Raw genomic sequence first — 15,920 nt, 5'->3', positions numbered from 1 at the left:
GCGCCCCACTGCTGGGACGGACAAGGCGGCCTTTCTTCTCCCACCGCCGCCTGCAGAACGCGCCGCTTGTTCCCGCCGTGGGAAGTGGTGAAGGCAGCAAATGCCAAGGGGTCGGGCTCGGTTACCACTGAACAGCCCACGGTCCTCGTGCACCCCGCGCAGGGCAGTCTACTCAGCCCCGGCCTCCTGGAAGACAAAAGCCCCTTTCTCCACCTGGCACAGCCAAAAGCCTCACCTGGGAGGATGCCCAGTCTCACCAGTGTGGGGGCCCTACCAGTGCAGTGCCAGCTGCACACAGACATGCTGCCCCAGCGTGCTCCTGGGGAGCCCCTCCATCCCACTGCCCACAGGCTGCAATCTGCCTGCCTGCCCCAAGCCCACAGGGGCAGGGTGCTCTGGGGGTCCACTCCTGTCTGAGCTGCTGTTGCCCACCCAGACCCAAGCTGGGCACAGCACATCCTGACTCACCCCACTCCAGCATGACCCCAGAGCTGCACTGTGAGCCCCTGACCAGGACACGGCCGGGGCAGGGGCATTCAGCCTGTGCTCATGAAGGAGCACACACTGACAGGCCATGCCATGCAGTATCAGCCATGATGGGATGAAGTAGCTGCATGGCAGAGACAGGCACACGGCATCCCCTCCATGGGCTCTCATCCCCACTGTGGCTGGCCAGATGAGTCACAGAAGGAAGCCCGAGTGACCGAGCTAAAGGGTGCACACAGCGGAGCATTGCAGCCTCCAGCCAACTTGGCTGCCTGCTTGCTCCCCATCTGCTAATGCACTTAGGGTGCACTCACCCCTTCCCACACCCTCTGCCCTAGTAAACAACTGGCCCTTCCGCCGCGCCGCTGGGAAGGGGGAGCCTGTGTCCTGCACAAAGAGGCGAGTGAAGAGCCTGTTCCTGGCCTCTGCCTCCTGGTCTGGGGCTGACCGTGAGTGAAGGGAGACCCAGCCAGCCCCATCCCACCCAGGCAAGGGATGGTGGGGGCTGCACTGCGGTTGCTGGGACAACACCATGATCCTGGCAATAACACCACCATAAATCAGCCACCAGACAGCTCCGGCGGGAGCTGAGGAATCCTGGCCACACCCGCTGATTTCATCGCTCTGGAGAACTGCTCTTGCACCACTGCAGCACAGCTGTGCTCCGGACGAGGCCCTGCCTGCATCGTGCTTCAGGGTCTCATAGACTGGTGGATGCTCACCGTGTGCCCTGCCTGCTGCACCCAGCACTCCCCCAGGTGAGCCAGCTCCAAGGGCCGGCAAAGCATACAGACCCAAGCACTGCTGCAGCCCAGGCACTGACCCTCGCATCAGCACGTGCCTCCAGACATCACAGCACAGACACAAGCTCCAGACCCCTCACAAGACTGCACACCAAATGCTCTCGTATCAAAATGACAATTCCTCACCTGCAGGCCAGAGGTTCAGCTCAGCAAGGAGCATCTGCAACTTCCACCGACGACATCTTGGGGACCATGACACAGGATGGGTTTGGTGGATCTTGAATCCAACCAGGGCATGAACCCACCACCCAGCCCTTTGTTAGTTGGGAAAGGGGTGGGGTGAACCTCACCTTTCCAAATCAGGCATTGATCACTCTCCTCTTTCTGGTTGCCACCAAGGATCCCTTTCCATTCAATACTGTGGTTCCCATTCCCCTGCATGGTGCTCTGCCCCTGCTGGCCCATGCACACCAACATATGCCACCCCACAGCAAACACAGATGTATGAGGAATTATCAAAAAGTACTCAGCCATGCTGCCTTGCTGCTGCCTGTGGTGCTCAGCCAGGGGACCTGCCCCCTCTGCCCAGTGCTCAGAGAGGGCTGGGGGCTGGCAGGGCAGCTAGAGGAATGGGAGAGACAGTGACCCTTCAGCACAACAGCTGGACCTTCTGGGGTTGCCAGATTCCTCTGGCTTTCTGACAGCAGCTGAAGGGGCTGTGGCAAGAGTGTGGCAGGAAGCTGGAGTAAACAAGGTCCAGCCATGGACAGGAAGGCTCCAGCAGGACCAGTACTGTTCCCAGGCTCCCCAAGAAGTGTCAGAGACAGCAGTGGTGGCCATGGGCCAAGCACCGTCTCATCCTGTGACTGCCCGTGAGCTGCATCAGGATCTGGGGATGGGAGAACCTTGTCTGGCTGCTTTCAGGGCTCCCACACCAGCAAACCCACCACTGACGTGGACCACTGGATCCGGAACCAGCTCCCAGCCCACCCACACACCACCAAAACATTGTGCAATGATTGGTTTTATGGCTGACCGTGTTTTTCCTACTTCCCTATCCCCTGCTCCTTCCTTGCAACCCTCCTAAGGCACCCCAGGGAGCCCCAACATGTCCCACCTAGCCCCAACACGGGCCAAAGCAGCCGAGCTTTCCCTTGTACCCACCTCCCAGAGCTGCCTCTGAAGCACCAGGGAATCCTCGCGTTACAGGACACGCTGACCCCAGCCCCACAGGCTCCCAAAAGGGTCGCCTGGAGCACAAGCTGGGGGAGTGTCCCACGCCACGCCAGCGGCTGCTCACCTTCGCTCCCCAGTCCGGCGGCCCGTCCCGTGCTCCGCCGCCGCTCCGCCGCCACTCCGCCGTGTCCCCGCCCCAGCCGGTGCCGGCACGTCCCGCCCCCGCCTGGCCGGGGCTGACCGCTCCCGGCTCCGGAAGGACCTCACGACCCCCAGCCAGCTCCTTTAACAGTACTTTATTTGATTAAAGACTCAATTCTCTGTGTACACTGGAATGTGCTCTATTCCCTAGGCCAGGATCATACAGGGTTACAAAAAGTGGGGACCTCGGCTCTGCTTAAGTATCACCCTCCAATGAATGTAAGGAAAAAAAAAAAAGCTCCTTGGATGCCTGAACTAACTTTGACTCGATTTTAAAAATCATACAGACAAGGAGCTCTGGAACAGGACTGGGTTAATGGGATTCATTGCCTACTTTGCTTAGGGGAGAGTGCTTGCCCTCTCAGGACAGGACCATGGTTGATTTCCTCTCAGGTGCTGCCAGCAGAGGAGAGACCACAAACTTCTTTGGCAGAGGACCCCATGGGGCCCATGACAGGCTGGCTGTCTCTCTCAGAGCACAGTACACGCACTTTTAGGACCGTTACCTTGCACCTGCACTCGGGCCCGCTGGCCGCAGAGGTGAGCTGTGCCCAGGGGCAGGTGACACTCATTACAGGCCCCAGCCATGCAGGTGAGATGAGTGTGAGGGGAGAACAGGTCTCTGAGATGAAGCAAATAAGACTAGTGAGGCAGCAGTAGGAGAAATGGCTCGGATCAGTCCCCACATTACCTGGAAACCAGCATTTCCTTCTCCCACACCTGCCTGTGCTGAACCAACACTGGTCTGAGACAGGCCAAGTAAGTCAACCAGGCTCCACAGCTACTTTCACCCAGGCAGACAAAGCCCTCAGCCTCCCCAGACACCAAAACAGCCTTGCAAAGGATATACAGCTGGTTCTAACCAACCTAAACTTCCTCCAAAGCCTGGCCTGAAAACGGCTACAGAAGACAGTGAGGACACAGTCCCCTCTGGACACTCTCCCCGCTGCAGCAGGAACCAGACCACCTGGAGCTGGGCCGTTGCCACACAGCAGAGCTGGAGCAACAGCAGTAACTGTGTGGGGCAAAAGGACTGAACCCCTGGGTTCCTCTTCCCCACCCTGTGCCCCTGCCATGATCCCCCCCCACCTCTGAGGCCAAGGTCAACTTGCTCAGCTTCCAGATGGAAGAGTCAGGACCTGCAGGTGGCCCCACACATGAGAACCAGAGGCCAAGGAGAAATTAAAATGGCAGCACCAACAACGGAACAGCACGTGATGCTTCAGGGAAGAATGATGTCTGGTCGGCTCTGGGCTGAGCTCCAAGCATCTCGGGGTGGGTGGGGGAAGCATGTCAAAGTCAGGCTCTTTGTGGAGATCTTGCTTTTTTGCCAGTCGGTAAAAATCTGCCAAAGAAATTTGTGGCCTTTCCCCCCATGAGCACGTCACTTCTCTGCAAAAAATGTCCGTGACCCCGCAACACTGTAGATGGCAGACAGAGCCACGCATCTTAGCAGAGGGGGCTGTGGCGTTCCCAACATTCAGAATAAACGTCGGCCTCGTTTTTTTAATTTAAAAATTTCTTCCATTGTGCGTCACTATGTCTGGCATTACAGGATTTCGTACTTGTCCACCAGGAAGGTGGTTTCAGTGGAAAACCTTACAGGGCTGTTCCCGTCTACCTGGGTCACTTTGGTAACCTGTGGAGACAACAGGCAACATTAGCTCAGAATGGAACATCACTCCCTTACTGCAGCGATGCCATGCTTCCCAACGCCATGAGAGCACAACCGACCTGCTACCCTTAAACCACAGCTCAGCCCTGAAACGAAGATCTTTGTTCCCAAGAACCCTGAAAGAGGGGAGTGATTTTCTGTGGTAACTGTGTCTCCACTGAGGAGTGAATCAGCAGCCACTAGCTACATTTCAGTGGAGACAGACACCTGTATGCCAAGCAGTGTTTTGGCTACAAGGCTGATGAATTCTCCAACGAAGTCTGAGGGGAATTAATGACTACTCAGAGACTTTAAGACACAATTGAAACTTCAGGCAAACTCCACAAAGTGTCAGCTGCCAGCTCTGTCTGCTGGTGCTCCTGAATCCAGCTGTCTCAGAGGCAGGTTAATGCCAACCCTTCAGCCATGGCCAGTGGGACAGCATGGTGTCCCTGCCGCACGGCCAGTGTCAGCCAGCCAGGAACCGAGGCAAGGGTGACATCCCACCTGTGGAACACAAGCAGTGACCATACCTGTATGTTGCAATAGTTCTTTTTGGAGACGAAGGAGACCTGCACCGGGAAGAAGTCGTTTGGCTGCCCTGCTATGCTAAACTCCAGGCTACCACTCTTGTTTTTGGCATCTATCACCGGCAGGCACCACTCAAGGAGGTTTCTCCGGCTGTCGTGGCGATACTCACCATCAATCTCCCCAATCACTGGGGCACCAACACCAGACCTAGAGCAGGCAATGAGAAGTGACAGTAACTTCCCTGCACAGAGCTAAGGAAATGCCTCCAACGCCCATTGGCTTGGCCAGATCCATAAAACAGGGAGGGGAAGGAGGTGACGGGACTCATTAGTGCTGCATGATAAGGAGCATGACTTACGGCAGTGGGATGGTGATGGTCACATCATTCAGCTCTAGGCTCTCCTCTTGCAACTCATATTCAATGTTAACATCACAACTGTTCCCACTCTCTGATGGCCAGCAGTTAACTGAAGAAACAGAGACAGTATGTGAACCATGCAGGCCTTTCATGTGGAATAGGCTTTCACAAGATGATGCACTTCAAAATGCCAGTGAAGTCACCCTCAAGCTGACTTTAAGAAAAGCTCTCTATTTTCCTTGAGGTGTTACAGAAAACACACACTGCCAAGGACAGGCACTATCCAACAGATACACCTAGTATCTCCAAGGCCTCACAACATGCCAGGCTCCAGGCAGCCCAGCTGCTGCAAGGTGGCTACCAGGACCTCATGGACAATCACCAGCTTCTTCTGCCCAAGCCCCAAGACTTGCACTCACTTGTCAATGGAATGAAGGACTCTTCTGTGGTCTGCAACCTCCACTTCAACACGCCCACATCGCTATTAATAGGGAATGACTTCTCTGGGTTCTTCAAACCGATCTGTGACTCTGTAGTGAAGAGCTTCTTGTCCACATTCGGGTGAGTCTGAAAGAGGAAGACATGCCCAGACTGTAGGTCTAAGCCCAGGGACAGAACTATACATAGTGCAGGTTCTACCAGGACAGGCCTACACATTCCAGTGTTTGCTTTGTCAAAACACACATCAGGTTAGGTTTCCTCCTGGCTCAGAAGCCCATCTGAAGCACAACTGCTTATCAACCTGGGATTCCTTCCAGAAAATGCTAATCTGACAAGAAGGATCCCCACCACTTGTCTTTCTTACAAGCACCTGCATCAGATACTTAAGCAATGCAGGCTGGTATCTACAGAACAACTACAAGTCAAAGACCATCCTGACTGTTTACAGCAGACATTTCAAGAAAAATCAATCTAATGCTGTTGGGAAAAACAGCCTGACACTGTAACACTAGTGTCTCCCCTCATCAACCTTAATGCACGTATATGTCAGTGGCCAAACTCCATTTAAGCACTCTCTTCACAACCTCAAGTGTGAGCAGCTTTTTAGAAGCAGAGGATTTTTGCAAGTCCCTGTTCAAGGTGCACTGGAAAGACAGGAGTCAGCAAAGGGTTTGGTCTCATCTTCCACCTGAAGCACCACTGCCTGTGGTTGTGCTGTTAGCAACCCACTCATGGGGTGCACTGGAAGGAAGTAGACTTGCAGACAGCGATGATCTACAAATGAGTCCCTAACAAGGAGAGAGCCAGAGCGTGCCAAAGCAGCACCACCTCCAGGGATCCCTAAGGCCACATGAGGAGGGAGAAAGGGAAGGACCAATCTCCCGAGAACCTTCTGAGCTGCAAATGCTGAATGCCATCAAGTGCTTCAGCAAGCATCCCAGGTACAGCAGTGACAGGACAAGCAACCTCCCAACTTCCAAGTGAATAAACTAATTCCCCTTTGGCACAAGAAATTTGTTATCCCATTTCCATTCCACAGTTGCAGCTGACATCACACAACAGGCACTGAGCAACACACCAGGCTGCTGCAAAGTCCACGTGAGGTCACCTGGCATGCCAAGGTGCACTGCTGGGCAGATAAGGCTCTGAGGGCAGGATGGGGACCAAGACTGCATTTCTCCAGTGAACTTCAATCCCTTGAGCATGACTGGCCCTGCACTTCTGCTAATACCTGCACTGACTACTCCCATTTCCAATGCATTTTCTGAGAAAGCTTAGATGAGAACACAGGACAGCAACATACTTGAGTATTTCCATTATTTTTCCCCTGGAAAGCAGCAGAAACATGAGTTCAACAGCATGGGACTCCAAACAGGCTTTACCTGTAGCTGCACTCCCCTCTTGTCTTCATTTTCTACATGCAGGCGAATCCGTGCAAACTTTTCATCAGAGATGTGCAGCATGATCATGCCATGAAGCTCCATGTTCTGCAACCCTCCGTCACGGCCACAAGTCAAGGAGATTTTCTCCTCTATTTTCATGTGCACACTAGACAGACAGAGGAAAAAAGCTCAAGTCCTACACTCTTGGTATCTCCCAGACAACAGAGAGATCACTGCTCTGTAAGGACAGGCTGTGTGTACTGAGCAGGGGCTCCCAAACAACAGCACAGCTGGTACAGCGGGGGCTAATACTGCTCTGACAGTGAACTCAGGGGCAGGAGGATCCCTGCATATGGATCTGCAAGGATGTGAGTCCAGTTAAATGGCAGTGATGCAGCATCTCGACAAGCTGGTCACTCAAATCCCCTCTGAAGGCTGCAGTGCACAGCTCAGGGCATTAAAAGGTTCTCGATGGCTGCGTACAAAATGAACCGTGAATGCCTCCATTCTGAGCAGCAACAAGACTCAGAAACTGAAAACGGCACAGAGGAAAAAGCACAGGAAAATTCCCAACCTCAGCTCAGCAATGGATGGACAGCCCATTTTAGTTAAGAGGATGCCTAACCAAACTATCTATCTGCTGTTTTGCTGACATGCTTTCCCAGATTTTGCCCAACCGTTATCATTAAAAGGTAAGAAAATATAGGAAAAAGCTTGAAGAGCAGGGAAGCTCTCTCCCAAGGCCACACACAGGGAGAGCCGTGAGGAAACTGCTTCCGAAGCAAGGGCAGCACTCACCTCTCCATGTTAATGGGAGGAGCGAGAACTTTGGCTGCTTCTGCAGAACGCTTGCCTACAGAAGTCATGATATTTTCTCCTTCTGATTTCAGCTTGTCCACAAAGTTGTCCACCTCCTTCCCTTTAGCGCCGAGTTTCAAGGCTTTACTGGGACCTGAAGGCCTAAATAAAATGTGTAATAATCTCCAAGTCAGCTGACAGCAATGGGTTCCCCCTTCCCAGTTATCTTCAAATGCTGTAACTTGACCATCCCAACACCACAGCGTTCAAATCAGCAGCCTTTTTGGGGGAGAACATGCACGGAACTGATCATCTTATGTGTAGGGTGCCAAGTTATAATTTAGATTCAGATATAATTTCATGTCTTACTGGGAGCTGGGACTTCTTTTTCTCACACAAAGTGAAAGCCCATTTTTCACCAAAGAATCCAAAGAGACTATGAGGTACTACTGTGGTATGCGGCACAAATGCTCCTCGATACTTACACAGATGAGGAACTCACGTTAGACCCTCCAGGCACGTGGTTTGAGCCAACACTGACTCCAACATCTGCCACCTGCTGTCCCCCCTACCTGGCTGGAGCTGGTGCCACTTTGGGCTTCTCGGTCTCAATGATGGTCTCTGTGATCATTGCTGTCATGCCCCCAGACACGGCCGAGCTGCCAAAGCCCCCGAACCCTGGTGCCTTCTTGCCGTGTCTCTCTGCATCCCTCCTGGCCTGCTGCAGCTCCTTTGCTTTACGGCGCATCTCGGCTTTTGCTTCACGTTCCTGTGTCTGAAGGAAAAGAGAAGAGGCTGATGGAGCTTTGCAACCTGAGCCTGGCCCTGCACAGGAACTAAGTGCAGTTGCCCAAAAACCCCGGTCAAGAAAATAGCATTTAGCCCTCAGAAAAGCTAAATAATTGCATGGCCCCACCAAGTGGAAGAACACCTCTGTACAGCAAAAGTGGTGTTTCTCAGACAGGGCACCTTATGTCAGGATTGCAGGTGTCCCTGCTCACCTCTCTGACTGCACGAAACACCTTTTCCTCGTGTGAGTCCATCTCAGTGAAGGTCCGAATTTGTGCCAGATTTACATTCTCACGGTAGCCCAGGGCAACAATTTCATCAAAGGCAAAGATTAGGTCAAAGCAGTGCTCCGAGATCTCATTCTCTTCCAGAGCTCGACAATATTCGGGGATCTAGAAGGGGAGAACATTTTAAAGGAGTACCCACAAACAGTACTGTGTAAACACTTTCTTTCTACCATCCCAGGGGTCACAGCTGAGCCAGACCCAAGCCCAGCACAACTTTACACTGCTCTTCATACCATTACATTGTCAACAAACAAGACGAAGTTGTGCCACTCTTAGTTTTTCTAAATCAAAATCCACATATAATCTCTCAGCTTCCTCATAACACTAACTCAAAAGAACCCAACTGCATGCTGGGGCCAGTGAATTCCCTGAAAATCCTTTGGCTGTATGAAGACACAAACTTGCTGCTTCAGGATCCCTGCATAGCAGCACTGCACTTGTAACACTGTACAAAGAACATTTAATGCTAAATTAAATGAGCCCTTTCGTCTCATCAGGTGAGGTACAACTGATGATTATTTTTTTATGTGGAGTTCAAAAGTACCACCAAAAGTTCAGAGCTTTCTGTCCAGTCAGGAAGGGAAGCTCTGGAACACAGACCTACCAAGGGGAGGCACACAGTGCTCCTGCACCAGTTCAGAAACAGATCCCTCACAACAGAATTGCTCTGGGCTACCTCATGGAGGGACGAGTCCTTACCACTCTAGAGAAGAGCCTGAGCGTTTCCAGGTCTTCCAGGATGTTGCTGTTTTTGGTGGTAATCAGCACCATGTAGAGCTTCTCCATGGGCTGGTACACGTATCGCACACTTTCTGTCTCCACAAATGTGTGCTGCTTCCCTGTGTTCATCAGCTTTGGGAATGCCGCCAGCAGCCCCTCGATGCGTGTGCGAGTCATCTCCACAAACTGCCGGGACACGATGGCCTTCCCTGCCTTCGTGCACACGGCGGCTGCCAACAGCACCTGGGGGAGACAGCGTGTCAGCACGGAAAGCATCTCCTCCCACCACACTCCACCTGCACACCCCTCCTTCAACAAGACCCTAAGTCTCTCTCTGTAACCAGGGAATGAACTATGGCAAGAGCAGAGACATCTCTGCTTTTGCTTTCTCTCTCCATTTCACGTTCTGTCCCAACACAATCCTGAGAGCGCTCCCTGCTTCTGTCAGGTCTGATCATTCCCAGTTTCACACAAACAGAGGTGTACAACGCCTGGGAGCGTTATGGGAGGCTTCGGGTTATCCATGAGTTTCCCACCAGGCTGCCCCAGCTTACAGCTCGGCACAGGAGCGCTGTGAAATGCAACATCCCTCTCCAGCGCCGCACGCACAGCACCAGGTGAGCGAAGCCCTGCCACGACTCCCGGGCATCTCGCAGGCGTTATCACACCCACAGGGCAGCAAGGCCAGAGCACTTTCTCCAGCTCCCAGCCTGCCCAAACTTCCTCCCCGTATTTCTCTCTCACAGATGTTAATTCCCTTTGTCAGGATAATTCTGTTCGGCGCTTCGAACCTTTTAAATCCGCAACTGCTGATACTGACAGAAAGTATCCGAAACCCTCAAACGGGGCAGCGCTGACCCCTGCCGCACCTCGGGCACAGTTAGCTCTGACGGAGCTGTGTGCGGTCTGTGCCAACCCAAACACGGCCGCGATGGACAAACGGAGCCGGCCCGGCCCGGCCCCGACACACGGGGTCCCACGCGGGAGCAGCCACCAGCCCGCTTGCACCCGAACGCAACTAGAGCAGGCAGGAGGCTGTGCTGAGGAGGCACCGCGGCTCCGGGTCACCAGAGAAAAAGCGCCGCGTCCGCGCCGCCCCCGAGGGCCCGGACCGACACGGGGCGGCAGCGCCGCGCTCCGTCCCAGCAGGCCGCGGGTCCGGCGCCGGTCCTCACACAGGCCAGGCGGCCGCGGCGAGCCCGGGGCCTGCCTCGGGGGCTGTGCCGAGCCCTGCGCCGCTCGCGGCGGACAGTCCTGCCCTTACCATAGCGGCAGCGGCGGCGGCGGCGGGATCCGCGCTGGGCGCTCCGCTCCCTCCGGCTCCCGGGCGGCCCCGCAAGATGGCGGCCCCGCGCCACGTCCGCACCCGGAAGTACCGTCACGGCGGGGCGGGGCGGGGCGGGGCGGGGCGGGGCGGGGCGGGGCGGGGCGGGGCGGGGCGGGGCGGGGCGGGCGGGGCGGCGCGGCACCTCCCAGCCGCCAGGGGGCGCGCGGCCGGGCCGGGTCTCTGTGGCCGCTCCGGGCGCGGCGGGGCGGGGTCGCCATGGCGACGGCGGCGGCGGCGCGGCGGGAAGCGCGGCGGGCGGAGGTGGGACAGGGGTGCGGAGGGACACACCGGGACACGGCGAGACACACCGGGACACGGGGGTGCGGTGGGAATCAACGGGACACGGGGGCACGGAGGGACACACCGGGACACACCGGGACACACCGGGACACGGGGCACGGCGGGCGCACGGCACGGGACACGCGTGGCCGGACGCGGCCGCCCCGCCGCTCGCCGCCGCTGACCGTGCCTCCCGGCGCAGCCTCGCCCGGTGGAGAACCAGCCGTACGACGAGAGCCTGGAGCTGCCCGAGGCCGAGCCCGGGGCCCGCTCGCCGCGGGACTCCCGCAGGCCCGGGGGGTCCGTCGGAGCGGCCGAGCGCAGGAGCGGCGGGGGCAAGGTACGGGGGCGGCGGGCGGGGGGCGGCCCGGTGAGAGCCCGGTGAGATCCGGTGAGAGCCCGGTGAGATCCCGGTGAGATCCCGGTGAGATCCCGGTGAGAGCCCGGTGAGATTCCAGTGAGATCCCGGTGAGATCCCGGTGAGAGCCCGGTGAGAGCCCGGTGAGATCCCGGTGAGAGCCCGGTGAGATCCCGGTGAGATCCCGGTGAGAGCCCGGTGAGATTCCAGTGAGATCCCGGTGAGAGCCCGGTGAGAGCCCGGTGAGAGCCCGGTGAGATCCCGGTGAGAGCCCGGTGAGAGCCCGGTGAGAGCCCGGTGAGATCCCGGTCAGATCCCGGTCAGAGCCCGGTGAGAGCCCGGTGAGATCCCGGTGAGAGCCTGGTGAGAGCCCGGTGAGAGCCCGGTCAGATCCCGGTCAGAGCCCGGTGAGAGCCCGGTGAGAGCCCGGTGAGAGCCCGGTGAGATCCCGGTGAGAGCCCGGTGAGATCCCGGTCAGAGCCCGGTCAGAGCCCGGTGAGAGCCCGGTGAGATCCCGGTGAGAGCCCGGTGAGATCCCGGTCAGAGCCCGGTCAGAGCCCGGTGAGAGCCCGGTGAGATCCCGGTGAGAGCCCGGTGAGATCCCGGTGAGATCCCGGTCAGAGCCCGGTGAGAGCCCGGTGAGATCCCGGTCAGAGCCCGGTGAGAGCCCGGTCGGATCCCGGTCAGAGCCCGTGTGACCCGGCTGTCGCCCAGGAGGAGGCAGCGACGCACCTCCCCGGCCCAGCCGCCTCCAGCGAGGATGAGGACTCGGACTCGGAGGACTCGGAGGAAGATTCCTCGGAGAGCGACTCGGAGGAGGACTCGGAGGAGCACCGGGCCGCGCTGGAGGGGTGAGCGCTGCTCCTGACAGAGGCTGCCGGGTGCCTTTCGGGCCCTGACAGCTCTGCCGGTTTCCCCGGGTCCCACGAGGGTGAGCAGAGTCGTGGGCACTGGGACAGGCAGCTCCTGCCTCCTCGTCCCCCGTGCTGCAGGGTGGTGGTTCCTCCAGCTGGTGAACCAGTCCCGGGCTTGTTTGCTGTGCCCCGGAGAGGCACAGCTGGAGTGATCCAAGGTGTAAGCCAGGCTGGGCTGGCAGGAGAAGTCCAGAAAAGGGAAGGACCGTCTCCAACATGTCACTCAGATCCTCATAATTCTTCTCCTTTTCCATTGTTTTCAGCTTCAAAGCTATTGCTGACCCCCTAATTGCTGTCCTATTGCTGCCCTTGTGCAGAGCACTTAGCCCCCATTTGACAGCCCTGTGTGGAACTGTATGATCTCAGATGTCCATCACTCAGGTGCTTTTCTTGGACAGCAGATACAAAGCAAAATGGGGCCCAATAATGCTTTCCCTGTGCAAGAAGTGTTTTCCAGGGAGTACTTACTGCCTGGTGCTTCAGCTTCCCATGTGTATCTGCCCCAGCTGGGTCCTGATTTCTGTTGTACAGAACTTGCCACATGCTCATCTTCTCCCTCTACTCTCTTCCTTCTTTTAGTGACTTCAATCCAGCAGATTTTGACTACCTGCAAGTGTCTTCTGAAATCAAAGATCTCTTTGAATACATCAAGAGGTGAGAGGAAGGGTTTTAGCCTGCTCTTGGCTCTCCTTTGTGTCAATGATTGCAGCACAGTTTCTAGTCACCTATGCTGTGATGGTGTTTTCTTCCAGGTACACTCCCAAAACGATAGAGATTGAGCACAAGCTGCAGCCTTTTATTCCAGACTTTATTCCTGCTGTTGGAGACATCGATGCATTCTTAAAGGTGTGGTTTCTTCAGGTTCCTCTCTCCATCCTGCCTCACAAACCAAAACAGAACTCAGGCTCAGAACAAGTAGGCAGCCAGGCCTGGGGTCTGGTCTGTCCCTGCTCTGTCAGACGTGATGGGCAGAGACCTGATAAACTGCACTGGTGGTTTGGTCACCTCTCAGACAGCACTTAGGTAACTTGGGGGAAAGCCTGGCTTTTCCTTCTCCTGCACTGTGTGCTTTTCAGGCAGTACTTAGAATGCACATCTGAGAGAAGGCTCTGTACAAACCTGCCCTGGACTCCACAGAGAACAGGGCTCTGTTTTCCTGCAGGTTCCTCGTCCCGATGGCAAACCTGACAACCTTGGCCTGCTGGTCCTGGATGAGCCCTCAACCAAGCAGTCAGATCCCACTGTGCTCTCCCTTTGGCTGACAGAGAACTCCAAGCAGCACAACATCACCGTGAGTCAGGAGAGGGAGGTCATAGTTGCTGTACATTTCCTGGAGTAAAACCATGGCATTTTACTCTTACAACTGAGAAGTTGACTTTAAAAGCAGCAAAACCAGACCTTTTGCTGTTATCCATAGTTTTAAACTGCAGTGGATCTGAGCCTTGATCAAGTCAAGTCTTGATATGAACTCTGGGTCTGTTCACTTCAGGTGATGCTTTATTTCCTTTTGGTTGTTCATACCCAGTTTTAGTTGGCATTTTGTCTGCAGAAATTCATTGGTAAAGTGCAGCTGGGAAAGAGAGTAGGCCTGGCTCACCAGAAGTGAATGCAGCTTTTCCAAAAAGCCCCAAAACACCATGAAACACTTCCAGGTTTATATTTGTGTTTTTAGCAGCAGATAAAAGTGAAGAGTTTGGAGAATGCAGAAAAGAACCCTAAAGCCATTGAGAGCTGGATTGAAAGTATTAGTGAACTGCATCGCTGCAAACCTCCTGCCACAGTCCATTACTCCAGGTGAGCCCTGATGTTGGCAGTGGAAGGTTGTGTTTGATCCTGAAGCTGATGTTCTTCTCTTCCCTGGCAGGCCAATGCCTGACATCGAGACCCTGATGCAGGAATGGTCACCAGAATTCGAGGAGCTCCTGGGAAAGGTAGATCATCTGGGTGACCAGTAGTTAGCTCAGCGCTTGGTCTTAGAAACCATCTCCCATGCAAGCCGGGTGCCTGCCCCATCCCACAGCCCAGTCCTCTTGGGCTTGTTCCTCCTCACGACTGTGCCCTTGGCAGAAGCTGGGGAGCAGCTGGAGTTCCCAGCTGCTGCCCCAGTGGTCTCTGCATGCTCCCAGGCTCCTGCAGTCCGGGAGCAGATCTGACAGATCCGTCTGTTGCAGGTGGGTCTTCCGAGCGCAGAGATGAGCTGTGACCTTGCCGAATACATCGACATGATCTGCGGTGAGCTGGGGAGGCTGTGCTGCTCACACCGTGTGGTGCTGGCCTGGCACTCTCCTTGAAAGCCAGAGAGTTTTAGCTGCAGGCTCAGCCCCAAGCAGTCAGGATTATTCCTGCTGCTTCAGTGGGAGGTGGGCTCTTGTGCTACAGGGGTCTGCAGTCTTTGGTGCGTGGAGCCCCAGGTGATGGTAGGCAGTGGGGAATTCAGCCCCTCCTGACAATGCTCTGTGTGGGGCAGTGCAGACCAGGTGCCCTCACATGCTTCTGATCTCACCTGCAGCCATTCTGGACATCCCCGTGTACAAGAGCCGGATCCACCCTCTGCATGTCCTCTTCTCCCTCTTCTTGGAGTTCAAGAACTCGCAGGTATGCAGCTCCACCCAGGTGCTGCTCCCCCAGCTAGCAGCACTGTGCAGCTGGTCCCTTCACATTTGGCTTTGTGATGGCAATGGGAGCATGCACAGGACTGGTGGGCCCCAGAGAACATGTTCTCAGCTGCTCCTCTCCCTGATGCCTCTGCCTGACACAGGGAGCTGGGCTGTGCTCTGGGCTGAGGTGCCGTGGTGTTCAACAGGCCAACACAAGCCAGAATGCATCTCGCTGGGCTGCTGCTGGGCACACAGCTCATGCAGAGCTCATGTGGCCGGCACATTCAGATGCATGTGTGTGCTCTGAGCAGTGGGAGTCAAATCTTGCATGAGCATGTTCTTTTCCCTGCAGCACTTCAAGCCCCTGGCTGATGGGCAGAAGGGCAGGAGCCCACCATCCAACCCACCCTCACAAGCAACGGAGGCAGAGGTGTTGAGCTTTAATTGATTCTTCACGTTAAAGCCCCATCTCCTGGATCACTGTCTGACTGGACACTGAGGTGTACCCAGAGCAGCTGGGGAGATATCACACAGCAAATCAGAAGCCTCTCTGGTCTTAGAGAAATTGCTGGGCTGTTCTGTGTTAGGGAGTAGGGCTTGACTCACCATATTTGTTGCAGAAGCTGCCTAATGGCTCCATTTTTGACTTGTTCCCAAGGAGTTGAGAATTAAAGCAGCCTTTCCAAGTGCCAGGCTCTCTGTGCCACAGGTGCTGCAGAGCAGAGGCTCCCTGAGCACACACTATAAGGGCTGGAGCAAACAGGAATAAACACTCAGCAAACCACTCAGATCTGCTCAGGGTGTTGCAAGCTCTGATCTGGAGGTCTTGAACATCCTCTGCTCCTTCTTATTGAACCCTCTTTCCTGTTGAGAACTGTC

The 15,920-nt window shown here is 55.6% G+C and overlaps 2 protein-coding genes across 4 annotated transcripts; one reads left to right on the top strand and one right to left on the bottom strand.

The window, feature by feature from the left end:
* Positions 1–2,686: 2,686 nt before the first annotated feature.
* ARCN1 (archain 1) lies at positions 2,687–10,939 on the bottom strand. Its single transcript, XM_030290750.4, has 10 exons — positions 10,831–10,939; positions 9,546–9,809; positions 8,772–8,951; positions 8,343–8,545; positions 7,771–7,932; positions 6,973–7,138; positions 5,569–5,716; positions 5,150–5,258; positions 4,794–4,998; positions 2,687–4,245 (listed from the first exon to the last, which is right to left on the bottom strand). Exons 1-10 carry the CDS (start codon positions 10,831–10,833, stop codon positions 4,156–4,158), a joined length of 1,530 nt encoding a protein of 509 aa, XP_030146610.1. The 5' UTR covers positions 10,834–10,939; the 3' UTR covers positions 2,687–4,155.
* A 101-nt stretch (positions 10,940–11,040) lies between these two features.
* Positions 11,041–15,825, top strand: IFT46 (intraflagellar transport 46). 3 transcript variants are annotated; one of them, XM_041720883.2, is made up of 11 exons: positions 11,041–11,154; positions 11,375–11,512; positions 12,245–12,381; positions 13,024–13,098; positions 13,197–13,290; positions 13,607–13,735; positions 14,120–14,238; positions 14,309–14,375; positions 14,616–14,676; positions 14,954–15,039; positions 15,394–15,825. In XM_041720883.2, the coding sequence occupies exons 1-11, from the start codon at positions 11,110–11,112 to the stop codon at positions 15,487–15,489; spliced, it is 1,047 nt and encodes a 348-aa protein (XP_041576817.1). In that variant the 5' UTR covers positions 11,041–11,109; the 3' UTR covers positions 15,490–15,825. The 3 variants fall into 3 exon arrangements, with proteins under 3 accessions (XP_041576817.1, XP_032608590.1, XP_072774302.1); XM_032752699.3 differs by having other exon boundaries at positions 14,117–14,238; XM_072918201.1 differs by lacking the exon at positions 14,616–14,676 and having other exon boundaries at positions 14,117–14,238; positions 15,394–15,731.
* Positions 15,826–15,920: the final 95 nt, after the last annotated feature.

The sequence above is a fragment of the Taeniopygia guttata genome, chromosome 24 (genome assembly GCF_048771995.1).
Source record: "Taeniopygia guttata chromosome 24, bTaeGut7.mat, whole genome shotgun sequence".
NCBI classification, from domain to species: Eukaryota; Metazoa; Chordata; class Aves; order Passeriformes; family Estrildidae; genus Taeniopygia; species Taeniopygia guttata.
Note: the sequence above shows the minus strand (reverse complement) of the source record. Positions and strands in the feature narration are given on the sequence as shown.